Source organism: Rhinolophus sinicus, chromosome 4 (assembly GCF_057876585.1).
Source record: "Rhinolophus sinicus isolate RSI-liver-muscle chromosome 4, RSI-T2T, whole genome shotgun sequence".
Taxonomy (NCBI): Eukaryota; Metazoa; Chordata; class Mammalia; order Chiroptera; family Rhinolophidae; genus Rhinolophus; species Rhinolophus sinicus.
In genome coordinates, this window is record NC_142504.1 from 64,227,278 (window position 1) to 64,249,348 (window position 22,071).

The following is a 22,071-nucleotide window of genomic DNA, read 5'->3' on the forward strand; positions in this document are numbered from 1 at the left end:
ACTGGAGCTGAAGGGAAGTCATTGAAATGTTGCTGGGGGTCAAATATGTATTGACTGAGGTAGGTGGGTGGTCAGGAATTGGTGACAAATCTTGTGATCATTGGCCTCCTTCTTGCAAGTAGTTATGGATATTCTGGGCTACAGGTGTCCCTAAAACATGCAGACTGTTGGCGATCAGCCACATTGAAATAGTTCCCCATTTTGTAAGTATATCTTTTCATTACTGCTCTGAAGTACAACATGTGGATAAAATACACTATTTGCGATAAGTTCATAAAATGTCTTACTCAAACAAAAAGAGATGAAAACCAAGTATGACCGGGCAAGAGATTTTTGGTCTGGGTTAGGTATTTCAGATTGTTACAGGGGAGCACGATTACTTTAGGGACAAGAAAAATACTGATGTATATAAAGCCATGCAAATTAATTGGGAAAGGTGGTAATATTTTCCCTATTTCTAACTTCTGAGAGGCAGTATAACAAGGTCAAGACAAGGCAAGATTTGCTTCTTCCTGCATTGAATTTATTGGACTTAACTGGTCCAGCCTTTGCTCTTATCAGGTCAATATAGCTAGCTAGCATTGTGTTGATTTTTAAATATATCAAGGATAGACATTCCATGACACCCTGTTTTGTTTTGCTGCTTGCATGACCCTCATTATACAAAGAACATACATTAAGAAACTGTTACACCAAATGTTCACGTAATTTAAACACATTTCATCTAGTTACAGGAAAGTTTAATGGATATTTTTTTGTTTTAGTGATGATAGTCTGGTGATGACGTGTTGGTCAGGATCTCTGGAAGACTTTTTTGGTGTATGTTGTGTATATTTGAAGATAATTAAAGAATTGACCACTTTTCTTCTGTCTAAAAGTCTAATTTCTTTTGACATTTCCTTCTCAAAAATTATTTTCTTGGGCTTTCCCCCCACACATTTTTCTTTGTTTTGGAAGTTCAGCATACACACAGAAAAGTACACAAATCGTTAGTGACACACCATGTAAACACCATCCTGATTAAGAACAAAAGAGATGAGTAGCCCAGAAGCCTTCTACATACAATCATTGGCTTAGTTTTTATCACCATTGATTGGGCTTGCTTGTTTGTGAACTTTGTATGGAATCTCACATTATGTGTTTTTTGTTTGGCTTTTTCTGCTCAACTTTATGTTTGTGAGGTACACTACTTGTTGCATATAGCATTGATTTGCTATATCAGGGCTGACAATTAAGTTCGGGAATGCATCCTAGAAAAAGTGCTACATATCTCATTGCTGAATATGAATTATGGTCACCTTCGAAGTACTCCCTTTGGGAAGCTTTGCACCACTGCCAGTACCTAGTACACCCTTCAAAGCAATTTTGGAACTTTTTCTGGAATGGCCATCAGAGCTGTCGTCGTATTACCCTTGGTGTCTTGAATGTCATCAAAATGTCTTCCTTTCAATATTTCCTTTATCTTTGGGTAAAAAAAAGTCATTGGGAACCAGATCAGGTGAGTAGGGAGGGTGGTCCACTACAGTTGTTTGTTTACTGGCTAAAAACTCCCTTGCAGACAGTGCCGTGTGAGCTGGTGTGTTGTCGTGATGCAAGAGCCATGAATTGTTGGCGAAAAGTTCAGGTCGTCTAACTTTTTCATGCAGCCTTTTCAGCGCTTCCAAATAGTAAACTTGGTTAACTGTTTGTCCAGTTGATACAAATTCATAATGAATAATCCCTTTGTTATACAAAAATGTTAGCAACATCATTGCAATAAATTCATGAACTTAATTGTCAGACCTTGTATTGTATTCAATTGTATGAAAATACTGAAATTTATTTACCCATTCTGCTGTTGATGGGCATATGAATTGTTTGGAGGTTTTAGCTATTTCAAATAACACTGCTGTAAATACTCTTGAACATACTGGGGGTGCCAAAAAAATGTATACAAGTGGACACTTTGGTCAATGTTGCTCAAGTAGTAAGTAGTTCGCCCTAATCAGAAGGGTTTGGATGCTGATGGTAACCGCTTTGAGCACCTCGTGTAATTGCAGAAGTCAAACTTGACTTGTATTCATCTTTTGTTATCGGTATTTGTTGAGTATTACAATTTTAATACAGTTTTTCTTTCTTAAAATGTGTATACATTTTTTTGGCACCCTCTGTACATATGCACTTCTGTTAGGTACATGTCTAGGAGAATTGCTGGATTGTTTGCATGTGTGACACTTAAGTTTTAGTAGATATTGCCAAGCAGTTTTCTAGAGAGGTTGTTTTAATTTACCTTTCCTTACTAGCAATGTGTTATGCCACATCTTCTCCAATACTTGGAAATGTCATTTAAAAAAAAGAAAAGATTTGGAGCGGTTGGATGGCTCTGTTGGTTAGAGTGCAAGGTCTGAACAACAGGGTTGCCGGTTTGATTCCCACATGGGCCAGTGAGCTGTGCCTTCCACAACTAGATTGAAGACCGTGAACTGCTGAACTTCCAGAGGGGTGACTGGATGGCTCAGTTGGTTAGAACGCGAGCTCCTTAACATCAAGGTTGCTGGTTCAGTTCAGGATGGTGGGCTGTGCCGCCTGCAACTAAAGACTGGACTTGGAGCTGAGTTTCGCCATCCACAACTAGATTGAAGGACTATGACTTGGAGCTGATGGGCCCTGGAGAAACACACTGTCCCCCAATGTTCCACAATAAAATAAAATAAAAAAATATAAAAACAAAAAATTTAGCTATTCCAGTGGGTATGTAATGGTATATACCTCATAATGGTTTTAAGTTGCATTTATCTGGTAGTAATCATGTTGAGTACCTTTTCATATATTTATTGGCCATGAGGATATCTCGTTTGTGAAATTCCTGTTCAGGTCTTTTGATCATTTTTCTATAATGTGTTTTTTTTCTTATAAAATTTGTATAACATAAAACTTACCATTTAATTTAATGGCATTATTTATATTCACAATGTTGTATAACCATCGCCACTATCTATTTTCAAATTTTTCTATCACACAGAGACTCTGTACCCATTAAGCAATAACTGCCCATTCTCCCCTTCCCCACCCCCTGGTAACCTTTAATTACTTCTATTATGGTTTTTATTTTTTCTCATTTTTATACGTTCTGATTTTTATATACTCTGGATACGAGCTATTTGCCAGTTATATGTATTGTAGATATTTTCTCCAACTCTGTGGCTTTCCTTTTCACTTTGTTAATGGTGTGTTTTGATGAATAGAAGTTTAATATGGTATCACATTTTCATTATAATTGAACTCAGATATCTTTCTAATTTTCATTGTGATTTCCTCTTTGATCCGTGGGTTCTTCTGTCAATTTTTACTTATATATTGAGGCTGTATTATTAGGTGCATGCAAATTTAGACTTGTAATATCGTCTTGGTGGATTGACTCTTTTATTAATGTGACTATAGGTACATGTGTATAGTTACACCAGCTTTTTTTTATTAATGTTTGCGTGGTATATTCTTTTTCATAATTTTACTTTTAACCTTTTTACATTCTTACATTTAAGTTGTGTATTGTACAAGCACAATATAGTTTAGATTTGTTTTTTATCTGATATAACAGTCTTTAATTTTAAACTGCATTGTTTATTCCATTTACATTTAATATAATTACTTATATTTGGGTTTTAAAATATACCATCATATTATTTGCTTTGTATTTGTCCCACCAGTACTATATTCATTTTCTCTCCCTTATCTTCCTTTTGATTAAGTATTTTTTTAATTGTTAAAATATCATCCTTCACTTGCTTGCCTATTGTAGGATAGCTGTAGCATTCTTTTGATAGTTGCTTTACAGCATGCATTGGTGACATTTTGTTAGTCTTGTATAAATTACTAGTTGTATTATTCTCCAGACATTGCAGAGATTTTAGAACACTGGAACTCCATTTATCTCCTTTTGCTTTTTTTATGATTGTTGACATGTATTTAAGTTTATCATAGATTTTTAAATATGACAATATTTTTGTACAATTTGATGTTCATTTAGATTCCTCCACATAGTTGCACTTTCCATGGTCTTTGTTTCTTCCTGCATTACTGTACTATTTTCTAGGATCATTTTCCTCCTGCCTGAAGAACTTCCTTTAGTATTTAGTGCAGGTCTGCCATTGTTGCATTCACTCAGTTTTCGTTAGTCTGAAAATATCTCTATTTTGTCTTAATTTTTAAAGCAAATTTTAATTAAAATGTATCTCACAGAAAATAGAATAAATCATAAATGATGAACTTTCATAGTGTGAATACACTCATGTAACCAGGACACAGATTAAGGAACAGAACATTATTGGCATCCCAGAAGGCCTGCCTGTGAACCCTTTCAGTCACCAACCACCCCAGGAATCACCACTATCATGACTTCTAGCACCATAAGTTTTGCCTGTATTTGAACTTATAATATAGAATCAACCAGTATTATACTACCTGATTTCTAACTTCTTTCTCTGAACTTTGTGAGATTGTTCCATATTGTTGCATACAGTTGTAGTTTATTCATTTACATTTTAGTATTATATTCCATTGTATGAATATATCATAATTTGTCCATTCTACTCTAGATGGAATTTAGAGGTTTTGGAGCTTACATTTGGATGTCCAGTTATTGAATAGTATTAATAATGCTGCTGTGAACATTATTAAACTTGTTTTTTGGTGAACAAATGTAGCATTTGTGTTGAGTGTATACCTAAAAGTGGAATTGCTAGTTCATAATGTTTGTGTATGTTCAGCATTAGCAGATATTGTCAAAGTTTTCCAAAATGATGCACCTTACAAACTTTAAACATTAAAACTAATCTGGGACATTAATGTAAATTTAATAAGTATGTGACCAGTGTCATGTATATGTAAAGGCTGTATCCCTAAATGATCACAGTATTTGCTCGCTCATATTTAGCTTCTGAAAATTGTGACTCTTAAATCTTTTTTATATCACTTATGCTAATTCATTTTTTTGAAAAATTGCATCTGTTGTCTTTTTCCCTCATACTTCCCACTTTTTTCCCTGCCCAATCTAATTGGAAGTCAAATTTCTATCTAGTATACTCCCTTAATATCTTGTATTTCTGAGAGAGAAAGACATACCCGGGGTGCCAAAAAAATATATATATATACAAGTGGACACTTTGGTCAACGTTGTTCAAGCAGTAGTTTGCCATAATCAGAAGTGTCTGGATGCTGATGGTAACTACTTTGAGCACCTCTTGTAATTGCAGAAGTCAAACATGACTTGTATTCATCTTTTGTTATAGGTGTATATTATTACAATTTTAATACAGTTTTCCTTTCTTAAAATGTGTATACTTTTTTTTTTTGGCACCCTCTGTATATAGATAAAGGTGACGAGTAGTGGTGGAGTGCCACTAACAGCCACCTTGGCCATATCTTCCTGGATTTTAGTGAAAATACCATTTTAGAGGAATCTCCTGTTACACAACTTCATTTATTGATTGCACCAGTATCTGAGTGCCTTCTAAGATGCACTAGATGTTAAGGATAGCAAAAAGGAATAAAGTGCACCCATAGCTCCGAGAAGATCACTGGTACGTAAGCTAACACAGCACAATGATTCCACAATAATAGAGACATACAGAAAACTAGGTGAGCACAGAGGAGAGGGTGACTGACTCTGCTTGGTGTGATATAAGGCAGGTTTCACAGAGGAGATCTGTTTTCTGGAGGTTTTGAAGGATGAGGAATGGGATTAAAGGAGAAGGACATATTAGGCAAAAGCAACAGTAAGTACAAAGGTTTAGAAATGTGGAAGACCTATTCAAAGGACAGTGTAAATGGGTTGTAGTGTGGTAACAACACCGACTTCCCCATACCGAAAGCAGACACTGCTTAATCAGTCATTGTGTTTTTGCTGCTAAATTTATAAGCAGCTTCAGACTTCTCAACGGGGTGCTTCAGGCAGTCATTACCAATTATTTGGAGTTGGCACGTGAGGTTAAACCGGTTTGTCTTCTCTGCAGTAGGCATCCACTGCGTCGGGAGCATAGGATGTGTGTGGGAGTGGTGGAGAATGAGACAGGCGGGGAGGTTATGTGGGCTGGGATCAGATTGTGAAGGACTTCTTGTGCCCTACCATTGAGTTTGTATTTATAGTCTGTCTAGGCAGTGCAGAGTCATGTAAGGATTTTAGCATCAAAATGATGGTAGCAGATAACTCTTTTTGGAAAGATAACTATGGGATCTTTGTAGGACATGGATTGAACTGGTAAAACTGAGGGCAAAGACACTGTAGGCGTTTCATGCTATCATTAAATCTCTAGCCTGTAAGTTGCCCAACCAATAGAGTATTATGGCTGTTCAGACAGGAGATGATGGAGGTCTGCATGAAGGCAATAGGAATAGGGAAGAAAAATCAGATTGAGAGTGATATAGGAAACAGAGCAGGACATGTAAGTTTTTGTGAAGGAATCTTGGCTCTCAGAATTCCTGCCTGGATGGTAGGGAAGGCAGGGGGGGCGGGAGACGGTGGGAAGATGATGACTTACACTTGTTGGAAATTCAATTGCCCTGGAAAAAATATTTTTCCTATGGAGTCATGTTGATTCCTACCAAGTTCCTTTGCTCTTGTAGAAGGCTGAAGATCAACTGTTGAATGTCACATGGTAACATGGGAAGAACATAAGAGTAGACTGCAGAAAATGTGGTTTTGATTCTTGGTGCTCACACTTATCACTTAGTTATAACTGCAGGCAAGCCATGTAACCTCTCTGACTCCCTATGTCTTTATCTGTAAAATGGAAATAATGTATGTGCAGTCCTCACAAAATTGTTGTGAGATTCAAAATTGTGAGGAAGTTTATATGAGGGCATTTTGTCAACTCATACATACTGCACACATATGTTTTCACAGAGCCATTTCTTCCCTTTGTAAAAAGATGAATATTTTGAGATACTTTGGTTCAAGATTGATAAAGAACTTCTAAAACAATCTTAAATAGATATGCTTGGAAGTCCACAAAATGATTCTTGAGGCTGAAACAATTTGAAGTGTCAGCCTTCATCCCATCATTAAATCTTAGTCACCTTAGGTGCTACACTAGGTATTTAGCATATGAGGTGTGATCACAAAATTTGGTGAATGTTTAAATAAAAAAATAATTTTTTACAGTTAAAGATACATTGCCATTAATCCCCCTCAAAATACCCACCTTCACTTCAAACACACTTATCCCATCACTCTTGCTACTTTCTGAAGCAGTTCTGGAAGTCCTCTTTCGTGAGTGTCTTTACCTCATCCTCCATCATGACAGTGCTCAGTGTCACACATCGCATCTGGTACGGCAATTTCTGTCAAATAAAAACATTATGGGGTGTCCTCATCCACCTTATTCACCAGATCTGGCACCATGTGCCTTCTGGCTCTTCCCCAAAGTCCAAATGACCATGAAAGGAAAGCATTTTGAATCTATTCAGGACATCGAGGCAGCCATGACAGCGCAAAACTAAAGACACTCAGCAAAAGAAGACTTCCAGAACTGCTTCAGAAAGGGGCAAGAACGATGGGTTAAGTGTGTTTGAAGCAAGAGGAAGTGTTTTGAGGGGGATTAATGGCGGTGTGTCTTTTACTATAATAATTTTTTTTTAAATTTAAACATTGACCATATTTTTTGATCACACCTCATAGATTGTAATGGGCTGTGGAGAGTCTAGCAGAATGTCAGGAAAAGTTAAATAGTTTTGACCACCATTTATAGTTTTAAATGATTTCCATGTAAATATTATATGTTCTTGAATTTGGCTTTTCCTTAACTTTACCACTTTTTAACTTATTTGATATTCACTTATTAATAATTTAACTTAGTCTCTTTAAATCCTTTGGGGAGTGAAGGGAGCCTCATTTACATTGATAATAAAAATAATGTAAATATAACTTTTCACCTAAACTCTTAGAACCAATTTCATTTGAGATCTGTAAGATAAGATATAGCTTAGATGAAACAGTTGGCCCATTAATTGCCTGATGTGTATAATATTAAATTTTATTGGTGGGGAATGATTAAAGTTCATTAAAATTTGTTTAATGATAGTTGCTCCCTAACTGACATTTTGTGATTAATAATATATATATTTTATTTGTAATTTAAAGAACTTACGGTTTTACTCATAAGTATAATAAAAATATGTAACTTATGAAGTTAGTTACAGAAAGGTGTTTCTTGAATATGTATATAGTAATGGTTAAACAACTGAAAATGTGTGCTTAGGTAGTTTTCATAATTTAAATCATATATACCTAATCTTGATAAAGGGTGAATAACATTCGGATAAGTGGATATGGATGGCAGTTTTGATGCTCTATCTAAAAGAGCTAGAGTTTGGGGATAGTAGTACCTGAGATACCTCTCTGGCAGATACCTCTTGGCTAGGATGGTCTCATACATGCTCAGATGTCACAGTGGCAGAGGAGAGTCTCAGAATAGACAGAGGTGTGTATAAAATGCATGAAAACCAGAATTCTTCAATTGATAGGAAATATGAGACTGTTTGGGATTGTCACTTGCTAGTAGACCTCTTTAATTTGGGGAGATTCCACTCCAAGTTCTCCTTGTTCTTGAAATGTGATATAGTGCTGTGATCTCAGTGTATTTTTGAGCTCTCATGATATTTAAGCACAATTAATGTTTGAATTAATATCACATGGGAAAAATTTAAGTCCAGATCCACACTGTTTACAGAAAGAAACACAACTTCCATTATCCTGTCCTCTAGCACAGGAGTGTCAGAAATGTGGCCTCAGCACTGTGACTCCCTTCTGTTCCTGTGGCAAATGTTGCTAAATGATCACGGGCAACTCCCAGCTCTTCTAAAGGTAGCATTCTAGACAGCTACTACCATCCAATTAGAATTGTCACAAGAGAGGAAACCTATTTTCTATACAAGCTTTGAGTTTTGCCAAATTACATAAAATAAAGGTAATATTTGAGTTTCGTTGAAAAATGTTATGCTGAAACTGAAGAAATTATTTTTCAGTGGAAAATACTTCACATTTAATGATATTTTATGAGATGATATAATGCTTAGTTAATTAAGGTTGCTGAATAGAAATAGAAAGATAACACTCTAATAATTAGGAAAACTTATTTTTAAAACTTCCATTTTAGAACAGGGTCAGTTATAACTTGGTTACTATAGTGCGTGGAATATGTTGGGAGGGCTTGGGGTCTGCACCAAGCTTACTCCTAGATTGGGTGGTGGTGGTAATGGTGGTGAGACCTAGCTTCATGGAGGGACAGAAGCCAGGGTTGTTAATTCTGTAAAGCAACCAGCCCCTAAGAAGTCCAGTTGCAGGGCTTGCTCATCTGTTGAGCAAGCAGAACCAGAAGGGGTAGACAGTAGCTGTAGATAAGAGCCAGTAAGTGTTCTGTGCTGGGGAAGTCTGGTAGTTGGTTTTAGACACTGATTTTAGGTCCAAGGGCTAGACTCTAGTCTCTAGGAAGGTGACTGGCAGTAATAAGCCAAGTATTATACAACTTCAAAAAAAAGCCACGTATTTTCTTTCTTTCTTTCTTTTTTTCAAGATAAGGGATTGAATTATAGAATTAGGGATACAAAGTACAGACTAGGTCTCAAAAATAAAGGAGAAATTTATGTTTCAGAATTGGGCTAAATTTGAGTTTTATGGTAAAGGTGACTTGAGGCTGAAGGTCCAGGCTTGGGGCACACGGGCGTCAGGTGATCTCAAGGAGGGAGAACCTCTTCAGGTTGTGAAGAGGGACTGGATTCTCCTTGGGATCTCTATCATAGACATACTGTCTATGAATGAAGAGACAAATGAGTATTTTTTCCAGGACTGACCTGGAAACCTACCTTGAATCAACTCACACTCTTGTTTAATATCCTCCTGTAGCTTTCCATCAAATCTAAACTCCTTATACTGTTCTTAAAGGCCTGTGTGATCTATCCTTGCTACCCACCTACCAAACGCTTTCAGGGCCTTACTAGACGCTGAGTCCTGGTTCTGGAACAGGTTCTTCCTCTCACTCTGCATTTAGCTGCTACCCAACTTTAAGATCTCTATTTAAATGTCATCTTCTCAAGGAATCTTGCCTGACTACCCCGAACTGGGTCATTTCTGTCATTTTCTTTCTCTCCCTTTTCTGTAATTAATATCATTTATTACCAGTTACAATTATTTGATCTGATTGCTTTTTTGGTCTGTGTTCACTAAAAAGTAAGCCATATGGGGCAAGGACCATGCCTGGCTTGTTCACACTATTTCATCAATGCTTACCAATAGTTTTCAGTAGATGTTCAACAAATATTTATTGAATGAATGAGGGGGCCGGAGGGGAGCTGGCAGAAGAGCAGGGTATATTGATTGCTATCTTTCAGTTTCAGCATGAAAAAGATATACTTTCACATGACTGAATGAGCCTAAACATTGCCCAGAGTTTGGTCACATAGGATAAATTTGGAGAGTAATTCTGAGAGCTATTTATTCATCCTAAAAATTGCAGGGGTTCTGTGTCTTTTTGGTGGGCATAGTTTACTTTTGCTTATTCAGTTAATTTGAATCATATTGATAACGTGACTATGATAATCAGTCATATGCTGAAGTTTCTACTCCGAAGACTGTTAAGTACCTTAATTTAACAGTATTATTCATCTACATAAACATCTGTGAATTTTTTTCTGAAACTGTGCCTTAATATCCACCAAATAATTGTGTGGTTCATCAGAATTTGTGATGGCCATTTCAGAGAGTATGCTGTATAAGGTCTAATCTTCAACATCCAAGGCTATGAGCGGCCCTACTAGGGTGTATTTACTGAAATCTCCTCCCTGGTAATTTGTTGAGCAGACCTGCTGAATGGAATTATCTGATTATTAACATTTAAGATTGAAAATGTCTACTGAAGATGACAATGTTGTCTTAGCTGATGAGTTCTTTATGACAGGCATTTTATATTAGGACTGCTTGTATTATACAACTTCAAAAAAAGCCATGTATTTTCTAGCTCTGCCTTCTAAAAGAGAGAGAAGCAACAAAAATCCATTTTGCAAAGGCTCACCTAGCCCATTCCCCCTCAGAGGAACCAGGACTGCTTAGGAAATTGGCTGACCCCAGGGCTGGGACAGGGAAATTATAAGATAAGCTGGAACATCTTTTTGCACCAAAAAGTAGTGAAGTGCTCAAAGAATGATAGAGTGATGTCAAAATGGCACGAGTCCTATGAAATAACTTTTTTCAATGACCTCTATTATAAAACTGAAAATGCTTTCCTATGAGAGTACCAAAAATTTTTGTGAGAGTGCACAACCACTTATGGTTATTCAATTTGAACTGGTGATTAAGTTATGGGAATATGGAAAGGTGGTTATGTATGAAGTGCCTGACCACCTACACTACTCTGCCACCCAAATCCCCGCCCAGACTCTGACCTAAGAATCAGAAAAATTCCAATTACATGACAGCAGAGCTTAAAGGAACCTTGGAAATGATCTTGCCCAATCTATTCGTTTTATAGATGAGTAATCTGAACCTGATGAGTCAAATGACTTGTACAAAATGGCAGCGTGAAAAGTAGACTGCAAGGCTCCTGACCCCCTATCATGAGTGTTGGTGTAGATGTGGTTATCTTGTTTCTGTGTTCCCACTTGCAGGGGTTAATGGGGTTAGACGAAGGGATTGCAGGGGTGTTGTCCCAGCTACCTACCATTTATAATACGGGAAAATGGGGAAATACATTCCTTGATTTAACAGTTGGAAACTGCCAACAGCTAAAAAGAGCCCCAAGGGATTTTCATTTGAAAACTTTCGAGTCTTTCATCAATGACTGGCCACCTCACTTTATAGAACCAGACCTAAGGAATCCCTCTAAGCCCTGGAATCCTACAGCTTCACTTTGTACAATTCAGTAACTTAAGCTGATGGTACCTAGATCTAACCAAGATTTTAGATTATTAAATGCAGTGAATTTGTCCTTTCAGTGAAATAACTTTAGTAGGTTGAATTTAATTAGAATGCTAAATTAACTATGTGATGATGTAAAATAAAAGGAAATAACTGAAATGGTATTAAACATTAAGTTTCAAAATATTTCAACATCATCAAAGATAGAGGAATGATTTGCAAAGCAAGGCAAAACTTCAGTGTTTCTCAAAAGGAATGAGCATTTTAATAATGTGTAAGAATCAAGGCTGTGTTTTAGACCCTTCTTTTTAACTCATTCTGAAATATCTGATATGCTCTTAAGATTTACTAGACAAGTTCCCAGGAAATAAAAAAACCTATGTCTTCTTATGAAGTGCTTTAGAACGGTTTTAAGAAACAAACTATGGGGTGTGATTAAAAAATACCATAAATGTTTACATTAAAAACAATTTTTACAGTAAAAGACATATTGCCATTAATCCCCCTCAGTATAGTCCCCCTCAATTTGAACACACTTATCCCATTGTTCTTGCCACTTTCTGAAGCAGTTCTGGAAGTCCTCTTTTGTGAGTGTTATTAGTTGCACTGTCGTGGCTGCCTCAACGACCTGAATTGATTCACAATGTTTTTCTTTCATGGTCATTTTGATGTTGGGGAAGAGCCGGAAGTCACATGGTGCCAGATCTGGTGAATAAGGTGGATGAGGACACCCCATAATGTTTTTATTTGACAGAAATTGCCATACCAGAAGTGATGTGTGACACAGAGCGAGCGTTGTCATGATGGAAGATGAAACCATTTACACATTTCATGTTAATGCGTTGTTCGTTATCCATGATTTACGGCACACTTTACAACTGCTTCTCTCAACCGTAGCTCACACCCAACTGACTGAACCAAACAAATTGAAACTTGTCACTGTTACTAAGGTTTGATGTGCTGCTTCCCTTATTGAAGATCCCTGCCTTTTTGTTGGATGGCATTTGGCAACTGCTTTCACCGTATTTTGTGATCACACCTCATACTTCCACGTACTCTGAAAGAGGTTACTCTCTTTAAGCTTGTCTTGCGTGATACCATATTTTTCTCTCCTTCCTCCCTTCTTCCTCCTACACAGAGTAGAAACTCAAATGTTGCTGAGAGCTAGTCTGTGCCCTTCTTTCAGCTATTCCTGTCCACAATAGTTTTGTAAGTTAAATTACCGTTTCTGTAGAAGTCAAGTATAATTAATCTACCAAAAGCACAAATGTTTTGAGAAGTCATATATAAATAAAAGATAATATATGATATATATATGACTTTATAATATATATTATATAACAATGAATTAATATATAAATAAGTTATATATCAAACTCTAGTACATAAGTCCCTGTATATTAAACTCATTTTATCTATACATGTAATCATTATCACTTATAAATCGTTTTTAATTCACAGAACCAAAGGTTCCTCTTTTTTTTTCTGGTCTCAGTTTCAGTCAGAAACTGAGATCTTCAATTTCACGTTAAGATCTTTAGGTCATCAGAAGTTGTGGGTTTCAACTTTATTTTCATTTTAAGACTTGAGAGGCATATAAAAAACCATTATGATATTTTTGGTGATATCATAGACTGTAAGGTATATAAATTCTGGTTAAACATTAAAAAAAAATCATAGACTGGGCAGCCAGATGGCTCAGTTTAGAGTGCGAGCTCTGAAGAACAGGGTTGCTGGTTCGATTCCCACATGATCCATTGAGCTGCGCCCTCCACAACTAGATTGAAGACAATGAACCGCCGAGCTTCTAGAGGGGTAGCCGGATGGCTCAGTTGGTTAGAACGTGAGTTCTCAACAACGAGGTTGCGGGTTCAACTAAAAATTGAAAACAGCAACTGGACTTGGAGCTTAGCTGCACCCTCCACAACTAGATTGAGGGACAACGACTTGGAGCTGATGGGCCCTGGAGAAACACACTGTTCCCCAATATTCCAGAATTAAAAAAAAAAAAAAAAAATCATAGACTGATAGAACAACCACTCTGGGTTAGGTGCAGGGGTAGTAGGCTGGGTTGAGGAAGGAGGTAAGGAGGCTAGTGTTGGTGGAGGGAAAAAGGTGGGGGTAAATGTATATTTGAATTTAGGATAATGAAATTTGAGAAGTGTAGACTGGGGAAATTAAAATTTTTAGCAGCCAATATAAATGTTAGCTATTCTTTCTGTTAAAACTATTTAATAAATCATTCTCCTGCAAAATAGCTGTTTTTTTCAAATTAAAAAGTATGTTTAATCACCCAAATTGACAAATATATAGTTGTACATGTTCCTTAGTGTTATGTCTCAATGATGTAGAGAAAATACTAATGTTGGTGTAGCTATATTGTTCAGTTTAGTTATTCTTTAGGTGATCTTCTATTGGAAGAATTATTAGATTAATTATATTGTTTTGTCTAATCATACATTTTTAAAAATCACATGTTAAAGAAAATAAAAGTTTGGAACATTTCTACTTTAATTGAAATGGTCTCTGTACCTTTAAACTGGAAATATATTTGGGGAAAAGCCCAAGAATCTTTTAAAGATTTTGAAAGGTATTTCAAAGTATTTTAAAAGGTACTTTCAAGAAGTATTTTAAAGTATTTTAAAAAGAAAGCAAGACTTTACAAGTATTTTTATTTTGCTTTCATTCATTTGTATATATGCAAGTTAAATATGTGTATGTGTTTTAGCTCTGTTACAATTGAGCATATTATTCCCATCATTTTCTTTTATTTTCTTAAAACTTAAATCTCTAAGCGAGACTTTCTAGAATATTTGATCATCTTAGCACCTTTTATTTGTGTTGATTTTTCATAAAGCCACGACCAGAATAGCTCAAATCTTTTTTTAATTGGGGAATATTGGGGAACAGTATGTTTTTCCAGGACCCATCAGCTCCAAGTCAAGTGGTTTTTTTTCTTTCTATCTAGTTGTGGAGGATGCAGCTTACTGGCCCGGTGACCTTGGTGTTATGAGCACTGCTCTGTAACCAACTGAGCTGCCCCTCAAATATTTTTATTGATGATAAAAAAAGCTAAAATAGACTCATTGTGCAGGTGCAAAGTTGCTGGCTGGGGCCTGGGCTGGGGGTGGAGTTGAAGATAGTAGTTTGGTTTTGGACTCGGTGACAGAGCTATCTGGGTTCAAAACACTGGGCGGAAAACCTTTGTTAGGGGCCCAGCCAAGAACAAGGTCCACAAGATTCCCAGTGGTGTCCATGACTTTCAAGTGGCCCTCAGCTGACCGCTTTCACAGTACCCGGTGCTGCGCTGGGACAATCATCCTGGGGACCTTGTACATGGTGGTAAACCAATTGGTGGCAATTTTGGCTACTGTGGAGGTAACTCATCCAAATTCAACGCCAGTTGTCAACATTCTCTATGAAGTCATTGGCAATTATTACTCATCTGAGGGAATGGCTGATAATGCCTGTTCTTTTTGCTGTCTCTGTTTTTATGTTTATAATCAGTTCATTGCTGGCATATGGGGCCGTTTCTTATCAAGGGAATTGGCTTATTCCATTCTTCTGTTACTGGCTTTTTGACTTCCTTTTCAATTGCCTGGTTGCTATCAGTTCTCTCACTCATTTGCCGAGAATCAAAGACTATCTGGATCAATTACCTGATTTTCTCTATAAAGATGAACTCCTGGCATGGACTTGAGCTGCCTCCTGTTCATTGTTCTTGTGTTCTTTGCCTTATTCATCATTTTTAAGGCTTATCAACTGTGTTTGGAACCACTATAGTACATCAACAACAGAAACATGCCAGAGATTGCTGTGTATTCTGCCTTTGAAGCACTTCCATAGTATGTTTTGCCAGTCAATGAAATGGCAGTGAAAATGCCTGGAAAACAACCACCACCTCCTTACATCCTGCCTAAAGAAATTCTGCCTTTGTCACTAAAACCTATACTATCTTGTCTTGTTTATTTTACAGAATGCTTCAATACAGGGCTCTTCAATCTTGTTTGATATAAACTACATTTTCCTTTATTTAAGCATTTCAAACATGAACAAGCTTTTTGGACATCTATTAAAATCAGGTTTTTGTGTTTTGCTTTTTTGTTAAGTCTGTTTTAGGAATTTTTGTAGATAGTCTAGGTTAAGCAAGAGCGAAGTGCCTTTGTTTGGCTTTAATTGGGGGGTGGGAACGGATTATTCTCTACACATTTTCTTTTTTTACTTTCTTTATATAATAGCTTGTATTTTGGTTATTTGCTGCCCTGGATACTTTCAGGAAGGATGAATTAAATATGCAGGGTGAGTGAGTTGGGTATAAGAGCTGGACTTTTCAGTCATCAAAACAGGAAAAATACATAACATTTTAACGACTGTGGAAGATAATGGTTGCATGTTTCTAATATGTATGTGTTTCTATCTTTGTGATAAGATGCTTTAATAAATCTTAAAATTAAGAAAAGCTGAAATCATTTGAAAGTAACTCTTTGTATTTTTATTACAGGTAAATTGGGATATTCACATTGTACAGAAACAGAGGTAAGAGAAATGCTCAAATATTTCTTAGTAAAGCAGCTTTGCAGTCCTATGTAGACTAACTTTGAGTACTGAACTATGTCACCATGAGTTTTCAGTGTTCTGGTACCGTGTTTCCCCAAAAATAAGACCTAGCCGGACAATCAGCTCTAATGTGTCTTTTGGAGCAAAAATTAATATAAGACCTGGTATTATATTATATTATACTATATTATATTATATTAACCCAGTATATTATATTGTATTATATTATATTTTACTTTATTATGTTATACCCAGTCTTAAGGTCTTATATTAATTTTTGCTCCAAAAGACGCATTAGAGCTGATGGTCCAGCGAGGTCTTATTTTCTGGGAAACACGGGAAGAATGTGTTGAGAGGAGGTATACATCTCTCATGTTTAGGAAGAGTAAAATGTGAAGAATAGTCAGTTACCTTGTCCATATTTTTAAAATATAAGGGAGAGTTATAAAGATTAGCTTAGTAATAGTTTAAAATTTTTCTTGTGTTATTTGTGAAATTGAATTAGCTATGATTCAGTTTAAGTTCATTTTTTTTCTCCATAATCCACTCTAATGTGTCATAACAAATAAAATCATTTAAATATTTTGGACTCCTATGGATCTACGTTGGTATAGGAAGAGAATAGGAACTTGGAAGTTGTATTTCAGTAAAATTAAGAATGAATGAATTGCTTTGTTGTGTAAATAGGATTATTAATTTTTAATAATTTAAATAATATAATTAAAAATTCAGATTGTGAAATTTAAGAAATGTCCACATACTTCTATGTGTTCCTTGCAGGAATTTCAAGGATAACATGAAATAGGAGGGCAGCATCTATGAGTGTTATGTATGTGTGATGGTCTTTTCAGGAGCTGTTGCATCATCCTTACTTTGGAAGTAGAGACAATTTTTTCCAAATTAGCTCTAAAAATAGGCCAGAATTTAATATTTTCATATTGCGAAGATTTTTGATGTACTGTTCAATATGCTATGAAGGAGTGGGATTTGATTTGAGACAAAGGTTTAAGTTCTATCTATGGTTTCTGATGTGTGTCTTTCTAGCTATGTAATTTTGAGCAAGCAATTTTTTCTTTCAGAATTTGGCTTTCTTACCTACAAAATGTTAGTGATAGTCCCTGTTGACCTCATGGGTTGTGAAATTTTAAAGAGATAATATATGTGAAAATGTTTTATAAACCCTTACGACACAATTTTATATACTGTGGGTGCCAAAGAAATGTACACAAGTGGACACTTTGGTCAATGTTGCTCAAGCAGTAGTTCGCCGTAATCAGAAGTGTCTGGACGCTGATGGTAACCACTTTGAGTACCTCTTGTAGTTGCAGAAGTCAAACGTGACTTGTATTCATCTTTTGTTATTGGTATATATTGAGTATTACAATTTTAATACAGTTTTTCTTTCTTAAAATGTGTATATATTTTTTTGGCACCCTTTGTATATATGTATATATATCAAGATGATACAAATATAGTCAGCATTCAACTGCATTTAGGTAATGAAATGTGAGGATTTTACATATGAGGCACTAGTAGTCATGAGTCTCATTATTCTGTTGTATGTTGTACTGACATAAAATCAACATGGTTTTAATATTTTGTTTAGTGCTTACTTTGTATCGGAGTGTCACTTTATCTTACCTCCTAGCCCTTATCATTTGATCCGTAACTTACTCTGGTCACCAAAAGAATTGGAACCTAAACTGAACTCTCTTCTAGATTTTTTTTTTTTTTTTTTGTATAACTATTTGAAGAGGGAAACTCATAAGAAACTGAAAATTTCAATCGGATATTTAAATTACAAAATAGGTTCAGGGTATTTTCTAGGAGTAACAGTGGTGATTACATCTGGGAAAGAGATTGGGATTGTGAATGGTGATTTATCTATATTTGGATTAAAAAAAGGATATCTCTGTGTATACTTTGATAATTAAAATAATAGAAAGGAGGGGCAGCAGAGGCAGTGGGAACTTTTCAAGAAGTTTGGTGTCTTGAGAGAAGGAGGAAAGAGCTTAAGTAGGAAATTTTGTTCCTTTTTTTTTTTAGGTTAGGGATATAGACGGTACATTTGGTGGTGGTGGTAAAGGAGCCAAGAGAATGAAACTGGAGTCCAAATTAGAGAGTGGATGTTTGCTGAAACCAGTCTTAGGACTATGTCTAGAGGAAGATGGCTTGACTAAAGCAGTGGTTCTCCTGTGGGAGGGTTGGGGGGGGCGGGTCTTGACACTATTTCAGTGTCAAATTATTTTCGAAGTAATGCCAAGACATTATTTCCCTTTTTACTTTCATTGTCTCAAGAGTGTACCATGGAGTTGTCAGAGGCCACTGAAACTGACTATAATACCAAACTGCAGAAGCAGATAGGGGATCTAGCCGTCTTTTATTAAGCATGACCTTCAAGTGTTTTGCCAAAATGTAAAATAATACCAACCTTCTCACTATTTTTTTGAAAACAGTTTTTCCTTAAAAATGTTATTGATATTACCATGTTTAACGTTATTTTAAAACAGTTTAATTTAAATGATTTAATTAAAAGCTCAGTTTTAATTTCTAATACAGTAAATGTTGATATTTTACAGATCACATAAACAAAAGTTCCTTGGACTCCTCAGTAACTTTTTAGAATGTAAAAGGGTCCTAAAAAACGAATTTGAGAACTGTTGGGCTGGGGCATGATGGATAACGGAAGTGCTTCTTCCTGAGAAACAGAATTGAGGGTTGAGAGGTAAAACCAGAGCCCTGAGGTAGACAGTGGGAAGTTGAGGGAACGCTTGATACATGGATTTAAGCCAATCTTTTTTGTCAATGAGAAGACAGGGTCATCTTTGAGAGTGAGATTATACTGGATCAGAAAGGTGATTGCTAGAGTCTCTTTTTGCCCTTAAATTGTTTTTCTATTGAGAAAAGAGATTTCCAGTTCCTTTTGTAAGCTAAAAGCCTGATTAAGCTCTTGCTGGCATTCAGTCCAGACCAATAGAGAGGCTGCTCACAAGTTGAGTAGATGAGTAGAAGTGTGAAGGATCTTGGATGAAGTGGAATAGCATATCACCAGTTCCACATGGTAGTGCAGGCTCACATTGGCCTTTCTGAATTGGAAGGGCTTTTGTTGGGAGGAGGCTGTATGGAGGGTGTTTGTGCTTGAGAACAGAAAGATGGGTTGTTGTGACTGTAGAGCATTTAGCATAAAGCCTGCTTTAATGGATGCAGCATATTGTTATTCTTAGTTGGGAGGTGTAGGGTTTCCTGGGAGGAAGGTAGGCTCCTAGACCCACTAGGAGCCTCAGGGTGACTGTTAGAGAAAACCGAAGCCCTTCATTTTTCTGGGGCTGTAAGACTCTCAAGACATATGAAATACATAACTTTAAGTTCCACTATTTTTATTTTAATGGTTTTTGTAGTATATAAAAATCATGGTATGGATTATTTTCTAGTTTTACTTATAATTCTCTTTTTAATACTTTTCATAAAAACCAAGCAAAATTATGACTTTAGAGAAAGCAAGGAGACCATACATAGGCATTTGATCAACTTTTATGTGATCTTGTGCTTCAAGATTAGCTTAATGTTTCTTAAAATCAAGTACAGTTGACCCTTGAACAATGCGGGGTTAGGGGTGCTGGCCCCCTGCAGTCAAAAATTTGTGTATAACTTTTGACTCTACAGTTGGCCCTTCTTATCTGCAGGTTTCTCATCCACAGATTCAACTAGCCGTGGGTCGGAAACAGTATTTTCCATTCGTGGTTGGGAAATGCAGCTGGTACTGTGGTTAGGAAAGCAAAAATACTGTTTTCTATCTGTGGTTCGTTGAATCCACGGATGCGAAACTGTGTTTAAGGGCACCCTCACAGTTCTAACCCATGTTGTTCAAATGTCAACTATATTTTTCTTTCTCATTGGAAAAAATTTTAACATACTTGATTATACTAGTATTTTCCAGCATTTAAACTCATGAGGGAAATCTTTCATATCATTTGTTTTAAAAGACATGCAAAAGGCAATTTAATTTTTCCCTACAACTTTTTTCCCCTCATTTTTTGAAGGTACAATTTACCTACAGTAAAATTTAACATTTTTAGTTACAGTTCTTTGTGTTTTTACAAATACATTCAGTTGTGTTAACTATACTCACAATTAAGTTCTATCACTTCCAAAATCCCCCCCCTCCACTTCCTCTTATAGTCATTCCTTCCCCTCCCTCCTGCCCTTGGCAACCACTGGTCTGTATTTTGTCCCTCTGGTTTTGAGAAGGACATGTAGTTTAAACAGTGTGTTGCCCCAACTTCTCCCTCTCTAGAATGGCTCACAGCCCAGACTGGTATTTATAAACTCTTGAATGACTGACCTGTACATGTGGGTACTTATCTGTCAAGGAAGCAGTCCTGATCCATAGTTTAAGGGGAGCTTTCACCCCATTTTACAAGTTTTTCCTACTGCCATCATTTAAGTAGTTTTGTGAGTTATACTCTTATAGTTGAAGAAAATTGCTAAGCAGTTAATACTAAAACATGAAGGATTTGAAATTTCAAGTATTTTAATTTAGGCTTTTTCATTGTTTTTAGCTTTCCAAATTTCGTCACATTCCTGTCTTCTATTAACCACCACTAATTATGAAGCACTCAGAGGCCTTTTCCCTTTAGTAGGAAAGAAGGTTAAATGAATAACTAAAACAATCCTGGTGTTCCCCTTGGTTGATTAGCTGTATTTTAAGTACAATAGGTTAAAACATTATATAAAGTTACATTGACTTTTGCCAATACTTTACTCTTGATAGAGCTAGTTTATAAAAATAGTAGAACAGCAGAAATATTGAAGCTTTACTGAGGGGAATTATTAAAAAGATTCATGTTCACATCTTAGAAATAAACTTCATATATACTGTACATGAATAAATACTTTGTTTCATTTCTACATGCGTCTTTAAAAACTACTACTTTAGAGCTTACTACATGCTAAGTACTGTTGTAGACATTAACTAATTCTCAGAACAAATTTATGGAGTAGATGCTGTTATTATTTGCATTTTAGAAATGAGAGCTAAAGTATAGAGAGGTTAAGTAACTTGCACGAGGCGATATAGCCAGTATGTTGCAGAACCACTTTTCTTTACCTTTTGTGTTTGTCTTATCCAGCCTTTATTTATCTGCAATGTAAGGTATTTGCATAACACTGATAATTTAGTGCCCCATTTGGGACAGTGAAATGCCTGAGTGTCTCTATTCTGTGTATGCCTCTTACCTGTGACTATTTCAATTCTTGGCATTACATAGCCAGGGAATGTGTTCCTGCTGGATGTAAACTGAGCAAAGGAGTGAATTTGGTCCATGAACCTTCAACCCTAGTGGTTAGGTGACTGTAGGGTTCTGTACTAACGTAATTTGTGAGGTCTGATTCTGAATTACTCAGAACTACTCAAGAATTGTTCTATATATTTGATCTTCCTGGGAAATTAGACCCAGAATTAGTCTGCTTTGTGAGAGAACCCAAAACTCGTTTTGAGAATAAGCCAAGAAATATATCAGAGTTAGAATCTTGGACTTATTCCATTCTGGTTATATATATTAATAGTTTTTTACCTAACTGGACCAAATGAAAAATTTTTGTGTTTCCTGAGCAGCCTAAAATAAACTATG

The 22,071-nt window shown here is 36.1% G+C and overlaps 1 protein-coding gene and 1 pseudogene across 5 annotated transcripts in view; both read left to right on the plus strand.

Moving 5' to 3' along the window:
- Nucleotides 1-22,071, plus strand: part of SPIRE1 (spire type actin nucleation factor 1) — a 246,677-nt gene that overhangs the window by 8,213 nt on the left and 216,393 nt on the right. For all 5 annotated transcript variants that reach the window (XM_074340400.2, XM_074340396.2, XM_074340397.2 and 2 more), the window contains exon 2: nucleotides 16,386-16,420. Coding sequence is in view for 4 of the 5 variants with exons in the window: in XM_074340396.2 (XP_074196497.1) it covers nucleotides 16,386-16,420 (35 nt within the window). In the remaining variant the exon portion in view is untranslated. The remainder of the gene's footprint in view (nucleotides 1-16,385; nucleotides 16,421-22,071) is intronic.
- LOC109434428 (lysosomal-associated transmembrane protein 4A pseudogene) lies at nucleotides 15,113-15,973 on the plus strand (annotated as a pseudogene).